The sequence below is a fragment of the Pipra filicauda genome, unplaced genomic scaffold, assembly GCF_003945595.2.
Source record: "Pipra filicauda isolate LSUMZ 115617 unplaced genomic scaffold, ASM394559v2 scaffold90_size2875636_pilon, whole genome shotgun sequence".
Classification (NCBI taxonomy): domain Eukaryota; kingdom Metazoa; phylum Chordata; class Aves; order Passeriformes; family Pipridae; genus Pipra; species Pipra filicauda.
In genome coordinates, this window is record NW_024105098.1 from 769,867 (window position 1) to 793,262 (window position 23,396).

At 49.9% G+C, this 23,396-nt stretch overlaps 1 protein-coding gene across 3 annotated transcripts in view; it reads right to left on the reverse strand.

Annotated features, from left to right (window-relative positions):
• Positions 1-1,463: 1,463 nt before the first annotated feature.
• Positions 1,464-23,396, reverse strand: part of LOC113989937 (high density lipoprotein binding protein) — a 39,125-nt gene continuing 17,192 nt past the window's right edge. For all 3 annotated transcript variants that reach the window (XM_027724943.2, XM_039391154.1, XM_027724944.2), the window contains exons 2-28: positions 22,362-22,429; positions 21,719-21,831; positions 20,640-20,794; positions 19,955-20,170; positions 18,143-18,349; positions 17,462-17,677; positions 16,448-16,654; positions 16,135-16,242; positions 15,488-15,592; positions 14,920-14,998; positions 14,132-14,271; positions 13,754-13,858; positions 13,362-13,475; positions 12,948-13,034; positions 12,656-12,787; positions 12,124-12,342; positions 11,076-11,297; positions 10,628-10,846; positions 10,169-10,307; positions 9,617-9,771; positions 8,880-8,984; positions 8,040-8,174; positions 7,357-7,500; positions 6,994-7,179; positions 5,109-5,225; positions 4,525-4,653; positions 1,464-3,908 (exon numbers count right to left, since the gene is read on the reverse strand). In XM_027724943.2, coding sequence (XP_027580744.1) covers positions 3,822-3,908; positions 4,525-4,653; positions 5,109-5,225; positions 6,994-7,179; positions 7,357-7,500; positions 8,040-8,174; positions 8,880-8,984; positions 9,617-9,771; positions 10,169-10,307; positions 10,628-10,846; positions 11,076-11,297; positions 12,124-12,342; positions 12,656-12,787; positions 12,948-13,034; positions 13,362-13,475; positions 13,754-13,858; positions 14,132-14,271; positions 14,920-14,998; positions 15,488-15,592; positions 16,135-16,242; positions 16,448-16,654; positions 17,462-17,677; positions 18,143-18,349; positions 19,955-20,170; positions 20,640-20,794; positions 21,719-21,794 — 3,804 coding nt within the window. In that variant the 5' untranslated portion in view covers positions 21,795-21,831; positions 22,362-22,429 and the 3' untranslated portion in view covers positions 1,464-3,821. The remainder of the gene's footprint in view (positions 3,909-4,524; positions 4,654-5,108; positions 5,226-6,993; positions 7,180-7,356; positions 7,501-8,039; positions 8,175-8,879; positions 8,985-9,616; positions 9,772-10,168; positions 10,308-10,627; positions 10,847-11,075; positions 11,298-12,123; positions 12,343-12,655; positions 12,788-12,947; positions 13,035-13,361; positions 13,476-13,753; positions 13,859-14,131; positions 14,272-14,919; positions 14,999-15,487; positions 15,593-16,134; positions 16,243-16,447; positions 16,655-17,461; positions 17,678-18,142; positions 18,350-19,954; positions 20,171-20,639; positions 20,795-21,718; positions 21,832-22,361; positions 22,430-23,396) is intronic.

Below are 23,396 nucleotides of genomic sequence, written 5' to 3' on the forward strand. Positions count from 1 at the left end.
ACGTTTTGTTTAGCAGTGACCTTTAGCCAGGTTCAAGTTGTCCACCCATTTTCCTGAGGTTGTGGGGCCCTTGCTCATGCCAGGACCGAGCATGTGCGCTGAACCGTGCCAATGTGTGGGGTAATGTGGGGGCGTCACTTGCCACCACTATAGAGGGAGGTGCTTTTGTGAAGAATAAAGGCCCCTGGGGCCGGGTGACCTGGGTCCCAGCAGAGACTGGCCAAGGGCTGGTTCTACTGTGCTCTGGCATGCCAGGCTGGGAGCAGGGATGCCTGCCAGGAAGCAAATAAGGGTCGGTAATCTCTGCACTTTGCTCCCACAGATACAGAGTGTTCAGGGACCAGGATGGCAGCCTGACCTTGACTTACTGGCAGCTGGCGGCCAAATGCTTGGGCTTCATCATCATGTTCAAGGCAGCAGCTGCCCAGCCTGGACAGGTGGCCCAGGGCGTGGTGCTGGGGCAGGGAGTGAGGACCTGCCACCTGCACCAGCCAACCTGCACCTCCCATCCACTTCCAGCACGTGGTTTTCTTCATTGGACATGTGATTGCATGGCTGGTACCCGACATTCCTGAGGCTGTGGAGGTTAAAGTGAAACATGAATGGTACCTGGCCAAAGAGGCTCTGCCTGAGAACACGGTGGGCTGCAGTAGGGCCTCTGCCTCCTCCTTTAAAGCCTTTGTTGCTTTACACTTGCACCAAGGCACAGGCAAGCCCTGGAAGGGGTTGTGGCCACTCCTCCTAGGACAAATGCCAGCTCCCTGTTTCTGTGGTTCAAGTCCTTTTGGAGAGAAGGGAGACAAGAAGCAAGGCCAGGGTCACAGATCCAGCCGCAGGCAGGGACTGGGAAATCGAGCAGCTCACCAGTAGCTGAGTGCTGCAGCATGCCCATGGCCCAGGGCACAGTGCTGGCACAGAGAAGCTGCTGAGCAGTTCCTCCTGGGCTAGCAGGTGTGCTGTGCTCTCCCTGCCTGCCTGGCACCTGGGCATTTGGGGATAGCTGTTTCTGAAGATGGGGAGGGTCACAGCTGGCTCTGGGTGTCTGTCCCAGCTCGTTGGCATTACCACATGGTGACTGCCCCGCTGTGTCCATGAGCTGGCAGGGAGGAAATCAGAGCAGTCCCAGTCGCTGAGGGCAGATGAGATGTTCTGGTTGTGGAGCAGCTGAGCAAGACCATGGCTAGTGCCTCCCTCTTGTCCCCTGCACTGGCAGTGTCCCTGGCACCACCTGCCTGAGTCCAAGCAGGTTGGTGCCTCCCTAGAAAGAGGGTGTAGCCTCCACCACTGCCCTTGCCTCCTCCCTCGACCCACCACTTGCTGTGTGAGTCCCACCCCGTTAAGGGCATGGCCACAGCAGAGGGCTCAGGTGTGCAAGCTGGAACTCCTCAGCCTGGGCTAAACCTGGCCCAGCATGGGCTGCCTCGGATCTCACCCCAACAGCAAAAATAATATCCACCACACTCCAAGCTGTTTCAGGTTTTATTTTAGAATTTATAAAATTCCAGTGTCATCCATACTCATGAGCCTTTTTACATGTTTGCATATAGTCTCCAAATTCCAAAGTTAAGGCCAAGGGATCATTGCTATGGAAACGTACAATATGGAAGACGTCAAAGATAGGAAATGGACACATGCCACCGTTTGCTGCGGAAGGAGGGTGGTGGGGGGACAGTACTAGGTACAATCACTTCATGACCTTCTTTATAGTGGAGGGTCGGGTTGTGGGGCATGAGCCCATGGTGGTGGGTGCCCCAGATGTAACTCAAGCCTTGCTGTGCAACTGGTGAGGGCACGGGGGCATTAAGAGGAGGAAGAGGAGGAGGAGGGGGTGGTAGGCTTGGTGATGCAGGACAGAACTAAGCTACAGGGGCATTAACCATTTCTTGACAGATGCAGATGGGAAGGTATCACCCTAATTCTGTCGGACCCCTCCTGTCTCCCCTGCTGGAGGCAAGGCCACCCTGTCCTTCAGGGGCAACCAGGCACCCCACAACGGGCCATGGTCCATTTCACTTGGTTCTCAGACTTAAGGAGAGCACTGTGAGGTTTTGATTCGACTTCTGCATAGCAGTCTCTGCCAAGAAGAGCTGGTGTGGGAGGGAAAAGCATCGGCGTGTTCGGCCTGCCCCATGGAGAGAAAGACAAGAAGGCTTGGCTCAGCCTGCCAGATCTTTGCTCCCTCATCAGCAATAGAGAAGAGAGGCTAGGGACTCCTGCTTGTCCAAGAGCTGAAGCAGCTGGGATAGAGGAATGGCTCAGACTACAAGCTCTGTAGGACTGAGGCAGGGGAGTAGGGGCACACAAAAACCCCATGCTCCATGCCTCCCTCCACAAAGACGTGGTTTTCCTCTTACTGGCTGGAGAAGCTTGGACACAGTCCCCTTCAAGCAAGTCATGGCAAGGCCCAGGTACAAGCAGCCCCGAGTACAGAGCACGAATCACCTTCTACCGCCACATGATGGAGGCCTCGGGAGGGCTTAGCCTACACTTCAGCCCCCGATGCTGTCAGAGCAGAAGCCTGACTCACACAACCTCTGCAGCCAGGGGCTGCAGCACAGCTGTGCTTGTGGCCCTGGGGCTGAGCCCTGTGCTGGCTCAGCACGCAGTCCTACGGATTCACAGCCTGCCTCAGTGTCACCTTGCTCAGCTTCCCTCTGGAGCAGCTCCCACAGCCACGCAGAGACACAGGGCTCCTCTTGCTTCTCATCCACGTTTCTGCTCTGGCTGCCCAGGCAACAGCTGGAACAGCTGCTCACCCGTGACCGCCGAGAGGCCCCCATCATACTGACGTCTGAGGTAGAAAGAAGGCAATAGGAATGGTGTCACTGCCGCTCACGCCGAGCTGCTGCAGCGCTAGCAGGGGACTGCAGCTTCTCCAAGCCTGTGTCCCACCAGCTGCTCCTGAGCCGCGCCACCGCAGTGACCTCGGCCAACCCACATCTGTCCCGTCCGGTCACACCGCCACGTGCTGGCTCTCCTGCCTGCTCACACTGCTGGCAAGGGGGAATGAGAGACCATGGGGAACTAGGAGAGGGGTCTGTCATCAAGCACTGGAAGACTGGCCACGTGTGCAGGCTGGGGCTGTGCTGGGTGCGGCGCAGGGGCGCGCGCTTGCTGCACTCACAGGTGTTTTCCTGACCAGGGCAGCCGTACGTTGTTCCATCTCTGTTGCCTCTACAACCTATTGAAGGTTTTGTTCCTTAAAAAGCAAGTTTCTGACCTTTTAGATTATTTCAAGCTCTCCCCACAGTCAGCTATCAGCATTAAATGAATTTTTGGCGGTTAAAAGGAAAAAAAGTTGATTGCACTCTACAAAGGTAAGGTAAGGCCTGGGATAAACACAAAGGAAAGAGGGCAAACGTTTTGGCTTTAGAAAGTCAAGGAAATTTATTTCCTGAGGTCATGAGACAGGAAGTAGATTCCTAGCCACAGTAAAGGAGGTCTCCTAATGAAGGCGAGAATGCCTAGTCAGACATGCTCAAGAGAGCAGATTGCTCTGCTAGCGCTTGGGAAGCTGCGAATCTTAGCCACTTGGAGTCAATTATGAAGTTTCTAACAAAAACACACACATTTAGTGTTTGAATCTGAGTGGAAGCCTTGTTCCAAAGGAGGAAAGAATATCCATCAAGAGATGAGGGTGGGTCCTAGCCACGGTGATAGCTGAGGGGAGCAGGATGGGGTCTAGCACTCCAGACACCATTAGGAGACCTCTTGGGGCAATTGACTTGTGCTCCAGCCGCTGGGTCAGATTTCAGACAGGAAGTATTTGTGGCAGGTTAGTGTCAGGTCAGCGGGCTGGAGGAGTTTCTGCTTCCAGGTCATTATCGTTTGGGTCCCCAGGGAAGAGTCTTGGGGGCCACTTGAGCCCCAAAGCTGGGGAAGTCTTCAGAACTGCTCATATCAGGGGCCTAGAGCAAACAAAAAGGGAACAAGTTAAGCTCCTGCCCTGCTGTGAACCTACACAGTGATCACTGATGTCCCAGGAGCAGAGACAATGAGGCAGGGACAAAAAGGATCATTGTGGCATCAGGACTGCCCAGGGTGGAGGGTGGAGCCATCGAGGGATGACATCAAGGAGGGTGCAGATAGGCACAAGGGCTCCAAAGGTCCCAGCTCAGTAATTGGGCCACTGGAGCAGGGTCACACCAGGCCTGCAGCAATGCCAGGGCAGCTGAGGATGAGCTGCCACATGCTCCAGCTCACAGCTGCAAACACTGAGCCAGTTCTGTGCTGCAGCAAAGGGCCCTGTCCCTACCCCTAAAAACAACACAACCTGGCAGGACACTTTCTGGTAAGGGTGCCCCATTCTCCAACAGCTCCACAGTGGGGTAGCCAAAGTGGGCTTCGAAAGCTAGACAGGAGAGCCCAGGCCTGTGCTCAGCTTGCACAGGCCACAAAGAGCAGGAGGGCCCTTCACTGCTTTCTCTGTCACCAAGGAGGGAGAGTGCTCTGTGTCCCCAGCCCAGAAAGGAGGGTCCCCACGCCCTGTGGCCCCAGCCTGCAGCAGAAGCAGCACTCACTCACCTTCTCGTTGTTGACAGTGGCCCAGGGGGCATCTCTCACCACAAAGCCCTTGGATGGGGCCTTGGACTCTTCGTGTGAGGAGGGCTTCATATACACCTGCATCGCTTCATTGTCCACCACATCCGCAAGCTGCAGTAACACAACCAGTAAGGGGGGATCTGGATAGCTCCCCAAACTGGTATAACATGCCCACCCTCTATCTCACCATGCTGCAACCTGTTCAAGCTCACCAGCTGTTCTACAGTGACTGAATACAGTGTTTCAGCATTAATCTTAGGGTCACAACTCCTAACTGGTGCAAGCTGCTGCAAGGCAGCTGCAAGTGTTGTCCCCAGCATTCTCATTCACTCCTGGACAGTGGGGGCAGTCCATCTGGTTTGAGGGGGCTGACTGTCACCTGCATAGGGCTTAAGTTCCCCAATGCAGTGGAAGAAAATACCACTTCTTGGTATTTTCTGAGTATATGTCTAAGATATATATAGAAGTATGTATCTTCTTGGTATATGTCTGAGATACTTCAGACATCCGACTCTGTGGCAGGAGAAGTTCTTGCTAAGCCCCCCACAGATTTGCTGAACGCTTACATATTCCTCCTCCAAGTTCAGGATGTGATCGATAGCTTCTTCCACGTTCTCAGGGAGTCCTGTCACGGTCACACAGTTGGGGTCAGGAGCTCCACTCTGGGGAAAGCGAATATCCACCTGCAACAAAAGAAACAGGACAGGACTCACACCTGCACACCTGGAATGCCACAGACTCCCCATGACCCTCATCATTAAGATTCACAGACCACTGTCTGTTCACAGGCACAGGTCTGTTTAGGACCTCCATAGCTCAGACACCAGGGGGTGAGCAGGAATATACCCGCCCCAAAGCTTGTCCAGTTTGCTGTGAAGGAAAGCAGAACAGTCTTTCGAGCATCCCCTGCTGCTCTCACTCCCAGAGGCTCGCTGCTTTCTGGGCAGCTCCTGCAGCAGAGGCAGGAGAGTGGCTGCATTTCCAGACAGTGTCCTTGCACTGTTACAAGCATTTTCACCACCAAGCCACCATCAGCATGAAGCACAATGAGCTTTCTGTGTCTGACAGAGTAATCCTGGGCCAGGTGAATAGAGCCAAGCACAGTGGTGTGGAAACGGGTGGTGCAGTGTGGATGATCTAGCTTCCAGGGGTTTGGTTTGTCCTACTTCTTAGTTGTTTTCAGACTGGTGCTGGGGGAGAACATTAAGCTGTGGGAGCTCTCCTTGCTATATTGCCTTTGTCTGGAGACCATGCAGGCGGCGCTATTTTTGGGGAGCGGTTTGTTTTTGGTTCTTGGTGGTGAATGCCCTACCCCCTTTTGTGGGTAGGGCACCTTCTTTATATATAATTTTTGCTATTAATACTGCTGTTGTTATTGTGATTTTAGTACATCGTTATTTCAACTAATAATCTCTCCTTACTGCCCCTTCATTATCAGAAGGGGCAGGGGAAAGGGAGTGGCTTAGTTGGACTTTAGTTCCCTGCTGGTTGTTAAAACCAGCACAACCCCAGGGACTGCGCTCTCTCACAGCCTGCCTTTGAGAGGGATGCTGGAAAGCTGCACAAGGCAGGACCAAACCCAAAGGCTGCTCATTTGGGAACCAAACAGCTTGTTTCAACAACTGAGTCCAGTTGAGATGCAAGTCTCCAAAACCCCATCCTTCTGGATTCATGTTCACTGCTGCCCCTGCAGTAAAACCTGCTGCTGATGCCACATTCTGGCAGGGTAGAGATTCCTGCCCTTCCCAGACCAGCCGACTTTGCCACATCCGGAGCCCTGAGAGTATCCCCTGATTCCCAAAGTCAAGGGAATCAACAGTGGCCTAAAGGAAATCCAAAGGAATTCCTTGAATTAAGCTCAAGTAGCTGAGGAGGCCTGGGCACAGCCTTCTCACAGAGACCCCAGCAAGAGACCTGGCTGCCCACTTTAGTAATCAGAGTAGATGACATAACCACCTCCTCCTGTCTCTGAAGACCAGCTGGGACTGCAAGAAACCCAACAAAAGAGCTGCAGAGAGGGACACAGCTCAGTGCTACTTGCAGGGCTAATCCAGAGCAACAAGGAAGCATTCTCAGGTTCCTCTTCTGGCTGGGTTCCAGCAAAACAGGAAAAGCTCCCAGCCTGGCTCTCAGAGGAGTGTGACTCAGAGTTGAGGTAGTGTGGGGATGCTTCAGCTGGTGTCTGGATGTGGTGTCCAGACAGCCCAGATATCCTGAGCATACCAGGGTGCCATGGCCCAGGGACGCTGCTCGTATGCTGGTGGGAACACAGCTGGAGGTGAGCAGGGCAGCACTGGCTTTCTTTTGTGTCTGCTGCAGCTGAAGGTGCTCAAGAGGCACAAGACCACGAGATGTGAGCCTCAGGCTCCTGAATTCAGCACCAAGCTGGTACCAGGAGCAAGTGGCCACCCAGGTCCAGCCTGACCTGTGCTGCATCGCCCCACCGCTCACCTTGAACTCATCCATGATTTTGCGGATGGCTTTACCACGTGCACCGATGATGCGTGCGTGAACACGATGGTCCAGAGTCACATCCTCAGACACCATCTGCTCCAGCTCCCCAACGATCTTCATGATGGCATCCCGGGCAGCCTCGGCGTTCTTCTCATAGCCAGTGATGGTGATCTGGTCTTGGGCCTGGGGCACAGGGACATGTGTTGAGAGATCAGGCTCATAAGCAATGGAGCAAGCCTTCTCCCTGCTAATCCCGTTTACCATCCGCCTTATCCAAGGGCAGTGGAGAGAGTTCAGAGCTCTCGAGAAGATGCTCAGAGACAACCACCAGCCATCCTTGTACTACCTCTGATGTCTCACCTGGCTTTCATCATCCTTGTCAGGGAACTGGATGTTGACCTCATGCTCTGTGCGTATCTGGGTGATCACTGCTCCCTTCCGCCCAATGATTTTAGGATGATACTTGGGATCCACAGTGACTGTCAGCTTGAAGCTTCGCAAGGCCTGGAACAGGAGAAGCAGAGTGAGAGCAGGGAACGCACCATGGCTGGTCCAGTGACATCCACTGAAGTCCCAGCATTTCCTTCTGACTTCTGAGATGCCTGGAACATAATCTGCAGCACCATTGCTTAAGTGTACATGGTTACAGAAGAGCACCCAAGCTATCTGCTGGGACCTTGTGCTTTCACTAAGTTCAGCTGGAAACTACAAACAGCAAACAACCACCCAACTCATCCCTCACCTATTTATTCAGAGCTGTGATAAGGATTCAGTGAGGATCGGTACAGAGAGACTCCCAGCACAGTGAGATTCCTACCCAGCAGTGTCTCGAAGGCACATGAAGGTGAGAGAGACTGACAGTCCAAAGTTACATCCCCAAACTCTCCCATTAGTTCGTGTTAAATGAGTTACCTTTGGTTAACTCACTTAACACCCACAGAACATCTAAGGGTGGTCTTAAAAGGTGAGGGGTTCCAGGAGTCTGTGCCCAGAGGCTGAAGCCCTGCTTGTCTGGAAGGAAGAAGGACAGGCACAGGCCTTACCCGATCCTCTTGTTCAGCTTGCAGCTCCTTCACTCGTTCCAGCAGCCCGGCCTTGGCACGGTCCAGGTTGGTAGCCAGCCCAGTGATGGTGATGATATCCGACTGCAGCTCAGGAGCAGGCACCTGGATGTTCACCTGAGTAACAAGTAGTGATTATAATTTTGTATCACTGCTTGTTCTGTATCACTTGTGATGCCTCTCACTGCAGGTTGGCATCTCACTCGTCTCCCCTGCCACCAAGACCAGCTCCCACCCAGGCAGCCTAAAAACCACAGAATGGTTCAGGTTGGAAAGGACCTCTGGAGGTCATCAAGCTGGGGCACCCAGAGTCAGTTGCCTGGGACCATTTCTAGACGGTTTTTGAAGAGAACTCTATTTTTCCAGCCATTATCAGGCTGCTTTGCTGCAGGGCTTAAGTCCCCAGCAGTCCCTGTACCAGCCCAGAGAGGCCAGGAAACAAATACACGTTCAATAGCACTGACTGCAGCCAACATGCACCAGCTCTGGGAGCCCCTGTTGGCTCTGGAGAATTCTCCTAAATGGGCAGGCACAGCTGTTTCCCATGGCCCAGGAGGAAAGCAATTCTCACACTGGTGAGGAATCCCTGCAGATGCCAAACAAGTCATACAACACTCACGACACCAACACTGATCATACAGCTTCAGCACAAAATCTGCTGAGCCCTGGAGCCAGGGACCAAATCACACAGGGATCATTTTCCTACTACAGAGCCTGGGTTCCACGGTCAAGCTGTGACAGACCTGAGTATGTTGCAAGTGGCTGTCACCACCCTAAATGCGGTCACTTAGAGGTTCTCCAGGATAAAGGGGAACAACTTACTTCAAACTCATCCATCATTTTGCGGATCCCGCTTCCTTTCTGGCCAATGATGTAACGGTGAAGATCAAAGGGAACTTCCACCTCAATGGTGACAGGAACCAGAGCCTGCAGGGGATGGAGCACAGTTTACCAGTGAAAAGACTTCTCCTGTCTCCCAGCTTGCTGTATACTTGCCCAAAAGAACATGTTGCTGAACTGAGGTACATTCCCCCGTAGTCAGGATACAAACTCTACAGGAAGAGAGAACAGCTGGGAACACCAAGATGACCTGTTGTGTATTGAAGCATGTTTTCCAAACAAGCAATCTGAAACCCAACCCGGGGGACAGGCTATTTTCATATCCTTGGCATTTTCCAAGTCTAGCAGAGACTTGGAAGACATAACTAAAAGAGCGTGGCAAGGTCTGCTAAAGCTGGAATGATTCAGCCTCAGTCAAACTCCTCCTCATTCCAGCTGTGCTCCATAAAACAAGCATGTCATACTTCTATGGCAAATAGCTTGGGGCTGCCCACAAGCTCTAGCAATTGTAAGGTCATGCAAGGTATACTATGACTGAAGTCGTCAGGTTAAGTCACAGAGCAAAGGGGCTTCCCCTGAGTGGTGCAGACCCCCTCTACAGCCAGCATCACTGACCACCTGCACTGCACCCTGCACTGACCAGCTTTTACTACCACCACCAAAGCTCACATCCAGGCATCACTATCTAAACAGGGTAAGGGGCTGAGAAAGCCACACACCTGCAGTGCCTCCTTTGCTGCCTCGCACTTCTCCCTGCGGCCAGAGATGATGATGATATCACACTTCTTCGGAGAGCTGGGATCTGTGTCCTTCCCGTCCTTGCCTTCCCCACCTTCCTCACCGTTTTCCTGCACAGTTGGATCTGCAACAGGAGCTGGAAACATGGAAAGTCTTGTGTTCAATGCACAGAGCCCCCTCCCTGCTTTCATCCCCCCACCTTCAGATCCTCAGGCTCAGCCAGCAGTGAGAGCTCAGAGAGGCCTTGGTAAGCTCATAGAGCCCTTTTTGTTGGGGTAGGTCCTTGTACTCCCTGCACTCTGCAGTGACAACACATCCACAACACCCAGGTCTGTGGTTTGACCTCCTAAAAGTGTCCCCTCTTCCCAAGAGGGCAAGGTTGATGCTAAGCCCAGATTCAAGGACACTGCGGGAACACCAGGGATCAGTTCTCCATAGATTTAAATAGAACATGTCAACTGGTATGGAGTGCTGGCACACTACACTTATTTGATCATCCCAACTAGCACGTGAACATGCATCCATAGGTATACCTGGGTTCTCCTCCCTGTCAGGAAATTTGATCTGGACACCATAGTCCCGGGTGATCTGCTGGATCCGGGATCCTTTGGGGCCCATAATGGAGCGGTGGAACTTTTGTGGGATGGTGCATTCGATTGTCACTTGAGCTTCCTGTGGGAAAGCAGAGTTGCTCTATTGTGATGTAGCCTCTTTCACACCAGAAAACAGGATTATTGTGCATGGTGAAATCCAAAATGGACAGAGGGGAGTCAGAAGATGGTCAGAGGAGGCAATTCCTTCACATAGCATTGCCATTTTGGAGCCAGCTGCCACTGCCCAGGCTGCAGACCTGGGCAGCAGGTTGACAGCAAAGGTTCAAATCCCAGAACTACCACAGGACTTGTTCTCATAAAGCTTGGCCACACAGCAGGTTCAAGGAGGGCACCGCTGAAGCAACAAAGTACAGAACAAACAGTTTTTCTGTGACATACCAGGTCCTCGATGATCTCCTGGATGCGTTTCTTGGCTGCCTCCACACAATCCTTGGCTCCCTTGAGGGTGACTTTATCACTCTGGGTGCCGGAGCGTGGGAAGCTGACCATCACACCACCATATTCATCTGCAATCTCACGCAGAACTTGTCCTCTCCGGATGACAAAGTGGCGGTGGTGCTTGGGGTCAACCACCATGGAGTCCTCAACCACGTTATCCTACCAATAGATGACAGCTAGTCAGCCCTGCCTGTCCTGGTGATAAGCATGAGATGGCTGCACTCAACATCAATCAGCTTACAACCTCACCCCAAAAAGGAACAACAAGAATGATCCTCCTGAGCCCCCTTGAAGGGCAGCAAATGGTTTTAGGCAAGCAGGTCCTCCACACTGACTTGCTACATTTTGCTACAGTGAGAGGAAGGAATGTAGAAAAAGTAGATCATACCAAGTTCTTGATGAGGGCCTCCAACTCCTTCTGTGCCTCTTTGACAGCCTCCTCTGTTCCCATGATAGTGATCAGCTCCTGATCTTTGTCCTCAGAGGTGGGGAAGATGATGCGGGCCCCAGTATTGTCACGCACCTTACGTATGTTGCCACCACCCTTACCAATAAGGAACTTGTGGTACTCTGGCTTTGCACGGAGGTCCACGGTGTAACTCTTCGTTTGCTGAAAGGAGCCAGAGACCCGTGGAGCATGTCAATATATAGAAAATACCCACCAGCATCAACAATCAGCATGTGGGAATGTTACCCACACCCACATACAGAGTGTTGCAAGAGCAAGGTGGATGCAGAGTGCTGTTGAAGTAAAAAAGGTAAACAATGTCTTAAGATTAAAAACACTACCCTAAAGATGTTCTCAGGGCTGAAAATCTAACTGTACACTCAGCATGACCAGTGAGAATACAAGCAGAGGCTTCCCTAGAAGCCTGGTTTGACCCTCACGCAAGGCAGTACAACCATTTGCTAAGTGACTGCTGCAAACCAGGCCACAGAGGCAACCACCCAATTCACATGGGGAACATGTTCACATGCTGACCCTAGACAGGGGCTTTTGCTATTAAAATGACCAGTCAGTCAGTCAGTCAGCCACAACTCCAAGCAACATCTTGTACTCTGAAGTTCTCAAACCTGCATACATGTAGTGAAATGGAAGAACTGGAGCTGAAATTCAGAGATCAAGAAAAAAGTGAAGGACATCTGCAGAAGCTGTTTTGGAGAAATGTGGATACCCAAGTGCATTGAAGTCACAAGAGCAGAGAGCCTTAACTCTTTTAAGTGTGTTGCCAGCCTGGGCAGAGAAGCATTACAGCCAGTTCTTCTATCCATGAGGGCCAGAAGAGCCTTGTCCAATCTGTACTCAAATCCCTCAAAAGAGGATTTGTCTGTCTGGTGCTAGAGGCTTCCCAGCAGGCAGAGTGAGTCACTTCAAGCCCCCAGAAGAAACAGCTGGCCAAACCAACCTGCTCCTTCCCCTATGAGACAAGGCTCACCTTCTCCTCTGCCAGATGCAGCAGCTGTTTCTTGGCTTTCTCCACATCCTGGGCTGGGCCCCTGATGGTCACGGTGTCACTCCCAGAGCCCTCGGTGGGGAAGTGGATGTGGACTCCACCACACTCCTCCATGATGGAGCGGATGAAGCGGCCTTTGGCGCCAATGAGGGAATTGTGCAGTTTGGAAGGAATGGAGACCTCCACTTCTGTGATGTTGGCCTAAGGGAGGACAGTATGGGATGTTAGTCTAGCTGCAGCAATGTGTTTGCACCCACTCTGCTTTCCCTCTAATTCCCACATTGCCAGGAGCTTTGCAGGAGCTGTGTGTAAGAAATGCCTGACCAGAGGGAATTGAGACTGGCCGCTCCTAACACACGAGCAGCCACAAACTTCAGTTGAAGTGTCAAGAACACACTGACACCCACATTTGTCTCCTCCCTGCCCACCCCCACTACAGGCACTTCTATATTTATATCTCCTATATTTATATTTTCATGTCCCTCATCTGTCACAGGCCAGCTGTTTCACTTACCAGTTCCTTCTGGATAGCCAGAATTCTGTGGCGAGCAGCCTCACAGTTTGCTCTCTTGCCTGTGATAACAATTGTCTCTGAGTTACTGTTCTCTGCCGGGAGATCAATTTTGGTGTTGCTTTCTTCACGGATCTGCCACAAAAAAAAAAATCCAAAAAAATCATTTGAGAGGTGTCCTATGTTGGAAAAAAAGGCCTTGGAGGTTTCTTCATTTTACATTACCAATGAGCAGGAGAGACCTCGCTGCAGGCAGTGACCACAATAGGCACTGGAGACAGGAAAGATATCTTACCTTCTTGATGTTGGCACCTCCTTTCCCTATGATATTCTTGTGGAATTGTTTGAAGATGGGAACAGAGATAGAAAAGCTGTTTTCAACCTAAGGGAGAAAGGAAGGGAGAATTGAAGATTACACTGTCATGGCAAGTGAGGTGCCATCCCAGGAATTTGATAAACAAGCTTTTGACAACAGGCTTAGACCCAAGGAATTCTCTGTACAAGAGACTTGCATGAATAAGCAAAGGCAGGTACCTTCTCCTATGCTCTTACATAACAAGTATTACCCACCTGCCCCCATCCAGATATAACAATGTCCTCAGCTCCCTCATCTTGAAGTGTGTCAGCCCTAGCCAAGCTACTACAATTTGCTCTAATTCAGAGTTATCCAGACATGGGGGAGAGAACAGCAGATTGAAGGTGCCCTCACCAGGTCTGCCACCATCTTTTGCATGTACTTGGTGCACTTCTCCACCTCGTTTTTGGGACCTCTGAGTTGGACGATGTCACTCTTGTGTGCAGGGTCTGGGAAGTTGATGATAACCTGCAGGAGATGGTCATTTAGAGTCAACTCAAGCAAATGCAAGAACTGTGTCAGACACGTGCACATTCCCTTTTCCTTCTGGAAGAGGGTAACCATGTTAGCAGTCTCTGGCCAAAAGAACCATCTTTTCAAACACATTAGATGTAGGAGCAGACACATATTAGCTACACATTTCTCATACTTACAGAGACACTAAATTTATGACTTTAGTGACAATGTGTCTACTACCCAAGCAGAAAACATCCTCTCTGGACTCCTTACCTCCTAGAAAGCCTTACCTCTGGGAATTTCTCCCGGATTTCCCGGATCCGCTCACCCTTCTGCCCAATGATGGTCCGGTGAAATTTCTGCTCAATGATTAGGTCCTTGGTGCGTTCATTTTCCTGAGGAGAAGAGAGTTTACACAGAGTGTTCAGCAGGAGAGCCACATACTTGTAATCACCAGTTTGCTGCCTGACAGATTGTCCCTCTTTTCTCTTCCAGACATAATTCACTCTAGGTTGACAGAAAAGGGGATCCAAGGGAATAGAGGAACTTGCATTTGTCATGAGATCCAAGTGCTCAGTAGGCTAGGGGCACACACCTGCACCAGAAGGTTAGTAGGGAACATAAGAGTCCAAACCCTGCGGCCTCCCAGGCAATCACATCCCACTAACCATACGGGAAGCGAGTTCCAGCAGCTCTTTCTTGGCCTGTTGGACCCCCTGTGGGTCTCCTTCAATTCTGATCAGGTTGCTCTTCTCATTGTCCGGGGGAATGCGCACTGACACCTTGTAGAGGTCCTTAATCCTGTTAACTGCAAGGCAAGGGCTGTGGTGACACACTCTGCTAGGCCAAAATTTGGAAGCAAGGCACCTTGACTATCACTGCTTAGAGGCTGTTTAAGAAGTAAATCAGCCTCTGAGGAGAAGCAAGAGCAGTGGGGTTGAACCAGGGGAAAATGCCTCTTCACCCTGAGGTTCAGCGAGAGCAGATCCATGCCATATAAGAATCTGTACAAGTAAATACTGTAGCATCTAGTTCAGCTGCCAGAGTGAGGCATCTGTTTCTTCCCCGAACAACACCACATTTAGACCAGAAGATGCTCACGCATTTCCAATCCCAAAGTCTTTTTTGGGGAGAAACTCACCAAGCAGATTTTGATCACCCCCAATTAACCGCTAAAATACAATTCATATAGATGGACTTGAAAAAAAAGAGAAAAGAGAATTCTCCAATCCAACTCTCCCCCAAAAAAATTCCTCCAGGACATGGCAAAGCAATCTGTTCAACTTTCTAAGACACTTCACACATGCCAAGGCCTCACTGCCCATTCATCTCCTTGTCCTAATGTCACTCCAGAAGAGCAGAGGACAGCACCCTGGATGAGCTGCAGAGCCACGATATGATCGACTAAACACAGAAAGTCCGAACACAGGAAGGATTAGAAAGGCATCCCACTTACTGTTAGCTCCACTCTTGCCAATGAGGTGTCGGTGAAATTTGTGGTCTACGTTGATTTCTGTGTAATCCATCCGGCTGATCTATAAAGAATTGAACAGGGTTAGGCAGGGCAGGCCCCCTCTGCTGCTGTTTGTGCCCGACGTGACTGCCCACTGCCAGTGCTGGCACTGAGTCTCCAGCAGCCAGCTACAATCATTCCTCCCTGCTGTTGAGCAGAGCAGAACACTCCTCTGGTTTGAGCTGAGAGCACCATGCTTATATAACATTTTAAGGGACTTAAATGCTTCTCCACCTGTGACTGAAAGAGAATCCTTCCTTCTCTGTGACTGAAAGAGAATCCTTCCTTCTCTGCATCAAAAGACTTAAGATGTACTGCTGATTTTTTAAGAATGCTATGGACAAGCTTCATAACCAAGGGTTTTGCTCATCTGCCACACCACTTGCCTTCTGCAAGGTCTGTTAAGCCTGCCAAGATACCCTGCAGATGGGATCTATGCTTCATCCGTGCTCTGTTGCCCCATCTTTCCCCATTTTCTTCTTACATACTAGAACTAGTACCACCAACTTACCAGATCCTTGACCATGACTTCAATCTGTTCCTGAGCCACATTCACATCTTCTGTAGGTCCTTCCAAAGTGATTTTGTCTTCTCCTTCAGTGAATTCAATGTGAACCTTGAGACACAAAGCAAGGAAACCCATAAGAATTTTCCAAGACACAAGACAGGCCAATGCAGTCAGTCAGGCCCACACCATCAATCTCTGCCACTAAGGGTACACACATCATTCCCATGATTTCACAAGTAGGGTACTTACAATTCTGGTCATATCACAATGTCTAGATCATAAGGCTTTGATGCTGTCCTGGAGACTGCAAGGGCTTTGGAGAAGTTCCTCATCTAACCTTTCCCTAGATACCATCTAACTCACCAGGGAGAAGCCTCACTGAAATCAGCATTTGCAGGTATCCTACTATATCAGTTCTCCAAATAGTACTACATAAGGCTTCCTCTGAAGGACTCAACCCTTAAGAGTAAAATAGGATGAATAGTGTTTGAGGCAACAGAAGTTCATAGCTCCTCTTAATACTATAAGATTAGTGTAATTTCCTCCTTGGTTTTATCCATGCTAGAACACATTTCTCTCTCCTACAAGGAGCGATCTGGACTAAACCATATTCTGCTTCAGTGGGTGCTAAGCTAATAGCTCGTCCATACCTTTGGCATCTGCTGAGTTATTTTGGCCAGGTTTTGTCCTTTCTTTCCAATGATGAAACGATGAAGCCAAGAGGGGGCTGAGACCGAGGAGACGGTAAAACTGTTGGCCTAAGAGACAGAGAAGCTGTTTGATGGACAGACTGGAAGAGGCTTCCACAAAAATTCCATTCCAATTCTCATGTCGCACCCCCAGTATTGAGTTTTAAGCTGCATCTCTGACAGCACGACTGAGACTGACTGAGACCACCCCCCAACACCTGTCAGTGCCCACAAATGTGTCTTCATGGGGCTTCCAAAGGAGGCCCGTCAATACCTTTGCATAGACTTCAGTCAGTGCTTGCCCAAGCTTTTCAGGTTCGCCTCGCAGTATCACCGTCTCTGAGCTGCTGTCAGTGGGTGGGATCTCGACAGAGACTCCAGTTTTCTCCAAGATCTCCTGCAGGGAATTCCCCTTGGGGCCGATGACATACTTGTGCTGGGACTTCTTCACCTCCACTGCAATGGTAGTAGTCTTCTTTTTCTGTAGGAGCAGAGGCACTGGGGCATCAATCACAAGGGAGCAAGGAAGGACAAGAGTGAAAGGGAGAGACACAAGATGCAGTGAACCTCTGCACCCAGGAAAGAGCAAAGCAAAGGTGAACACAGGGATTCTGCAGGACCCTAGCATCTTTGGGACGCTGCCTACAGAAAGCCTTGTTCTCAAAAATTCACAGGTGAAGTATGAAAATTCTGTGTCAGCTCCCTGGGACACTACATGGAAGAGACCACATACACACTGCAGCCCTTGCACAATGCCCAGCTGTCCCCAGGCAGGGCGGTAATGCAACACTGTGTAGGCTATTAGGTTATAAGCTGATTATCTCTATTGAAATCCAGGCTGGTATAAATACAGACCTAACCACGAGGGAAAACATATCAACAACCTACAACAAGGATATTCACAGTGAAGCTAGCTGTGGAAAATAAAATGAAATTCCCTCTTCAGCAACTTTTACTCGTGTAGCAACTTTGATACTGTCAGTTGGCCACACTGTAGCCTTCACACTTCCCTCCTTCCTTTGTAGCACCTGTGTGAACACGCCCAGAGAGCTCTTAGTGGTCTGCTAATTCCCATGACACAGAAAATCAGATCTATCACCTCCCAGGCAGAATCACCCCAAGTCCCACTCTGCTGAGCAAGAAAATGCTAAGACCTGGGTCCACGTACTGCAAGGGCTGCTGAGCAAGAATTGACACAAGGACGATGCAACTGAGAAGCAGAACAAGAAGGGAAGAGGGGCTGTGAGGAGGTGGGGGGAAGATGGGAAGCTTTATGGACCATCCATACCTTTTCCTCATAGATCTTCTTAACACGAGCCACAGCCTGAGCTAGCTGTTCCTTCTCTCCTGTGAAGACTATCTCTGTCTTGTTAACACTGGGTGGAGGAATGTTGATGCGCGTCCCCGTGTCCTGCATGAGCTCACTCACCAGCTTGTTGTAAGGGCCAGCAATAAAAGGGTGGTACACTTTCTCCACATCCAGCCGCTCCACGGCACGCTTATCCTGGAAGGGTCCAGAACAGATCTCAGTGGGAACTGATATCAATATTATCATCTCTGCCACACACAGCTAAATTCCCAACGCTGTCTTGCTTGACACTCTGGCCCCAAGCACCCTTTTCAGTTTGAAGGCTCCATCCCTTTCCATCTACAAATACTGCTGTTGCCGACTTATGATATTCACATCTGTAATCTTCTGCCATATCTCAGCTGGCACCTACTGTGGTTCACTTCAAAACATGAAACTGCTTATCTACTTCAGAGGTGGATGAAAGGGAGAACCAGAAGGTACAGAACCTGGCAGCAGTGTTCATACGGCCAGTGGCACGGTGTACATCTCTGTTCAGACTAACAATCCAACAATATTAGCCACTGGCTGTGGCCATGGTGGCCACGAGCATCTAATATACCACGGAGAAGAAAAATGGCCATTTGGCTAATGACATGAGAGATCACAGGACTGAAGTACCTGCTCAGCAGAGATAAGCAGGATCTCGTGTCGGGCCTTCTCAATCCCTTCTTTAGTGCCGGTGATCTTGATCTGGTTGCTGGGGTCATCTGGGCGGGGGATCTGGATTTTGGTTGCAGTTTTGAGCTCCAGGTCCTGCAGCTTCTCGCCATTCTTTCCAATGACAAAACGGTGGTGCTCCTTGGGGATGGCAACTGTCGCTGAAGCCTGCAACACAAGAGCCAAACATCTAAGAGAGCCCTCGCCTGCACAGGGAAAGCAAGTCATGTGCTGCTTAGTGGTACCACTGAGGAGCAAACACAATGCCTTCCAGCACATCCTGTGCAAGGACTGATATTATGCCAGAACAGCTGATCTACAGTGCCTGTATTCCAGGAGTCTAAACCCCATTATTCCCTCAAAAGCCTTCTGTTTGTACAGGAGCAGTACTCTGAATTAGCAAAGGCCTTAAGGCACAGATGAGGAGGTGCCTATGCTCCAGTGTCTCACAGTCCCTCAGCACCAGAGAGAAACTGGGGTGATGGCTCTGGAGCAGAGTTTATCTGAACTCTGATATCTGCTGCCAAGACTACAGAGAACAAGACACAGTCTGACTCCTAGGAAACTGAAATTCAACACCAAAAACCCATTCCACCAGGCAGACAGCTCGGAGATGCTTACCACTACTGAGTGCTAAGGTGTTTTCATTACAGCACATGCTGCTCCAGGGACTGCTTCAAGATGGTTCCTCTTGGAAAAGGGGGTCCCCAGAGCTTCTCTCAGTTTACCATTAAAGGGCTGGTTTGTAACAGGGATTCCTGACTTCTTCCCTTTTCACCAAGTTTTTACTGACCTAGTAGCTTAGGATTGCTATCATGCTCTTGGTCCCTGTGAATATGTAACTACTAACTAATTAGACACTTAAAATTCAAGCTACAACAGAAAATAAACAAATCAAATCAAAAAAAGATCACTTAGTGTGTTTCTTCAACTCTGTGTCCATGTACTGGTGCCAGCCAAGCCTAGAAGAAGTTGGAATACATACACACCTTTCAGATCCAGGGCCAGGGCAGTAGGAGGGATATTTGAGGACAGTGGGGTAGGGATTGTGGCAGCACAACCTAAGCAATTATGCAGGGTTTGTCCCTTTCTTTTCCCTCTGGCAGGGTATGACACATGGGCTGAACAGCACTAAGCAGACAGGGTGTTAACTATTGCATTAACTACCTTGGGCATTACACTTTAAAACACACCATGACACCTGGCTATGATATACCCCAACACGACCTACCATCTTGCTTATGAACTCAACAATCTGAAGGTAAGAAATCAAAACCCACAGAACTGAAAAGAAAAGCAACTGAAACAAGGGGGGCTGCAACTGCTTACCAGTGTGGCTCGAGTTACACCACACAGAACCCTGATCAGAAGCTTTCAGCATTTGGCAGAATTCCCTCTTCTCTACTTTTCTTTCTCCCACCCCTCCACGTTCTCCTCTGAAGGACTTCAGAGAAAGCACCGGCCTGTTCTCATACACTGCAAGCTTTGTATGAGGGGCCTGCACTCCTGCCAGCACCAGCACCTCAGCACAAAGTCAGAGATTGCAGACTCCACCCTTCACGCAACACCACGGCCTGTAATTAGCTTTGAACCCTATTTTAAGTCTCATTTCCATTCCAAATTGCCAATTGTGTGCTTTTTTTGTGGCAAAGCTGAATTAGTCATCTAATAATACCTCCTTGGCTTATAAGCACACATGCCCAAGGGTCTCAAAGCATTTTGGAGTCTTGGGGAAGAGCAAGGATGAAGTGAGAAACACTTAGCTGCCCTCACCTGAGTCTGCAGTCGAGCGACAATTTCCTTCCGAGCCTTCATGACTGCTTCCAGCTTGCCAGAGACCATGATAGAAAGGCCCTGGTCCTTTGCGAGAGACAGCTCCAGGTGAGCTCCTGTCTTCTGCATGATGTCAAGGCAGATCTTGGCCTGCTCGCCTTCTCCAAACTGATTCATGTCCTTGTATTTCCTCTCCTCCAGTGGCACATGAAACACCTGCACAGACACAGGACAGATAAAAGGGCACCGCAAGCTGTCAGCGTGCTTTTGCCCGACAGTGCCTCCCTCTCTCATGGCCATACAGGACTTCAGTGGCATGCTGACCTCCCAGGTTTGTGCAGCCCATCAACCAGCTGCAGAGAAGTGCAGGAGCACTGCAGCAGGCAGTCTGTCCCACACTGGGAGTCTTCATAAAGGGGGATCAGCACTCACTATAGGAATTCTGCAATCTTCCCTTCAGGCATTCTTCAGCTATTTGTGAAACAGGGATGCAGAGCTTTTTCTGGACAGTTTTCCAACACATCCTTCCCCTCCAGAGCAGTCCTAGCTCTCAATTGCAGTACCAGGGTAAAGTACAGCAAACAGGCTGCCATACCAAGGATTTCATACTCCAGGGAACGCTTCACTTCACCTACTTTTGGGAGTGGGGAAAAGAAGGGAGATAAAGACATCCAATTCCACCAACCTGAGTGATGACAGAAGCCTTTATCGGTCGAATTTTGCTCCAGGGACCAGCGGGTTCCTGGGCAGCTTCCAAACATGGTGCTTTCTCAGGGAGCGGAGGGAAGGCTTCCTTGTAGGTTGGAGGATCATTCTCTTCTTCAGAGTTTAAAGCTGTAACTGGGGTAAAGCAAATAGGGTAAATGAGACGCCCTCCCTGCAGAAGTGCTCCTGTTCACAGGCAGTGCAATTGTAATTAGGCACCACTAACAAGAGAGAGCAAATGGCTTGTGCTCTGCTATTAATCCTATTACATCTATGCCTGTGGAGCTGCCAAGTCTGGAGCACGACTGACCTCAGCATAGCACAGACTGCAGTGGATGCCACGAACAAACAGCCTTGTCTGAGCTGGCACAATGCATGCAGGGAGTGAACGTGCAAGTGAATGGTGGCAGCAAACAGCAGCTTATTGCCAACTTTGTCAAGAGGGGCTTAATTAGGAGAGAACAGTCTGAGGAGAAAGTATTGAAAGGACCAGAGCAAGGGTGCAGGTCAGAAGTGGATAAGACAAACAAGCTCAGGAGGAAGGCAGAGAGAAGGGCTATAGTTAGGGCAAAGTCCAGGGAAAGCCTGTACGTTATGTTCGATTCAGTTGTGCACTGGGCTGTGCCAAGTGGGCCAGCTCACAGCTGGGGATGGCTGCCAAAATCCATCACTGAGTCAGTTCATACGGTTACAGTGACTTTCCCAGCACCTGGCTGAGCAAAGGAAGGAAATGACAGCCCAGCACACTGATCCCATGAGGCTCTCATGTAGCCCAGTGCCCCACTCTTGCATGTGCTCCGTTCCCAGGGCTGGCAGCACTGCTAGCCAGAGCTCTCTGAAGTGTCAAGGCTTGTCTCCTCACAGCCTTCCACTGTGCAGCACCACCACTGTGCTGCTGAGGGTGAAAAGCCAGAGTCTGGGAAAACACTGATCTAGGAACAGAGAATGCAACGTCTGCATGCTTGTGCTCACACAGTGAGCCTGGGTAAGAACATGGAACATTGCCTGTGCAATCTGGACCTAGAGGCACATCACAGGAACTCAGCTGTGTTTGCTTACCTTTCACTTGCTGCTGAGCCAGGCCACTGCGGTGTTCAGCGAAGCTCTCCTGGGTCAAAACTGCCACGGAGCTCATTGTCGACTTCCCACCCACACACAATCCGGGTATGCCACTGGAAGAGACAGAGGAGGCAATCATATCACTACTCAGGATGCATAGTTGCTCCAGGAAGACAAAGTATCTGTTACTGAGCACTCTTCCTGTTATCCTCTTGAAAAGCACCCAGTGCCCGTTGGCTGCCCAGTTCCCTTGTTGAACCAGACAGGAACTCAGGGGGGATATTTCCTCCAAGCACAGTGATCACCAAAACCAGAGCTCCTCATTAAGAAGGCAGAGGATGTGCAACCTAAGAAGGTCACTGGAAAGAGGGACACCATAAGTTGTTGAAGCATAATCTAATTAATCTATCAATTATTAATGGTGTGCAATTTTTAAATGAGTATACGAATGTCTGGATAGTCAGTCCAAGATCATTGTATATCCATAGAGAGAAAAGAGAAAGGGCCTAGGAAGCTGCCTCTTCCTGAGAAACTTATTTAGGTGCCTGAACTCCTGCTGACTTAGGGAGACACTCAGAAAGCCACCCTGTCAAGTAAGCTCAGCAACAGCAAGATCTATAGCTCTCCCAAAATATGAACTTACCAGCTAAATGGTCAGTAGCCAGAGAGTCCGTCCTGTAAGCTGCCCGTTTGTCAGCCTGCCAGCTTTTGCTTTATAGAAAAAAAAATTAAAATAAATTAGGTGACTGCTCCAAGACAACAGAAAACCATGACACCCCTGTTACTGTAACTTTCAGAAGAGCATGGCCCGTATGTTTCAAAGTTGCACTTATCCAAACCAGTCTCATATCCAGTTGCATCTCACCACACATGACACATGTCATGTTTTACCAGCACTACAGGTAGTGCCACTATCTACTCAACCCTCACAGCAGGAAGCCTGGAGTAGCTACTCTTTCATCACACTGGCTACAAGAATAGCCATCTAGTATCAGGCAAAAATACAGTCAATTAATAACAGATGTGCAAGACAGACACGAAATTTAAGGGTTGAAAGCAAGAGCATCAGTATCTAGTCAGAAGAGACTAACAACCTGAAAACCTGCCAACAACGCTGCCATCAGTCACAAGTTAGGAATGTAGTTTAGTGGAGCTTGGGTGAATCAACATAGACGTCCTCACAAACTAAGGCAAACACTCAGGGCTCTCCACACTCAGCTGCTGGGCAATCCAGCTCTGCAGTTTTTATTGAAATAAGATCATGCCCCAGAAACTAAATTCTGTCTCCAGCCCTAAATCTGCAAGCCAGAAAAAGAAAATTCACGCTGGTTTACATGGACTATTTTAAACGTGTACACAAGATGGAACCAGAAAAAAAATACACTGTTGGGAGGAGCTTTAAATTTCCTGAATCTGGATCTACAGATCTACTGAAAAAGTGTTTTAGAATACAAGTAAAAATGTAAAAGCCAGTATAGTATACGCTCTGCCAGATGTACAGCAGCCATCCACACCTGGAGTCCCCCGTAGCCATTACATGTGCTCCTGCAGGGCTTGCACTCTCCTAAAATCCAGTGCCTCTGCCTGCTTCTGGGTCGAGAGGTTCCTCTCCCACACACACCCTGCAGTACTCTTCGGACCATATTTTGAACAGCAAACTCAGACACTGTTCAGTAAA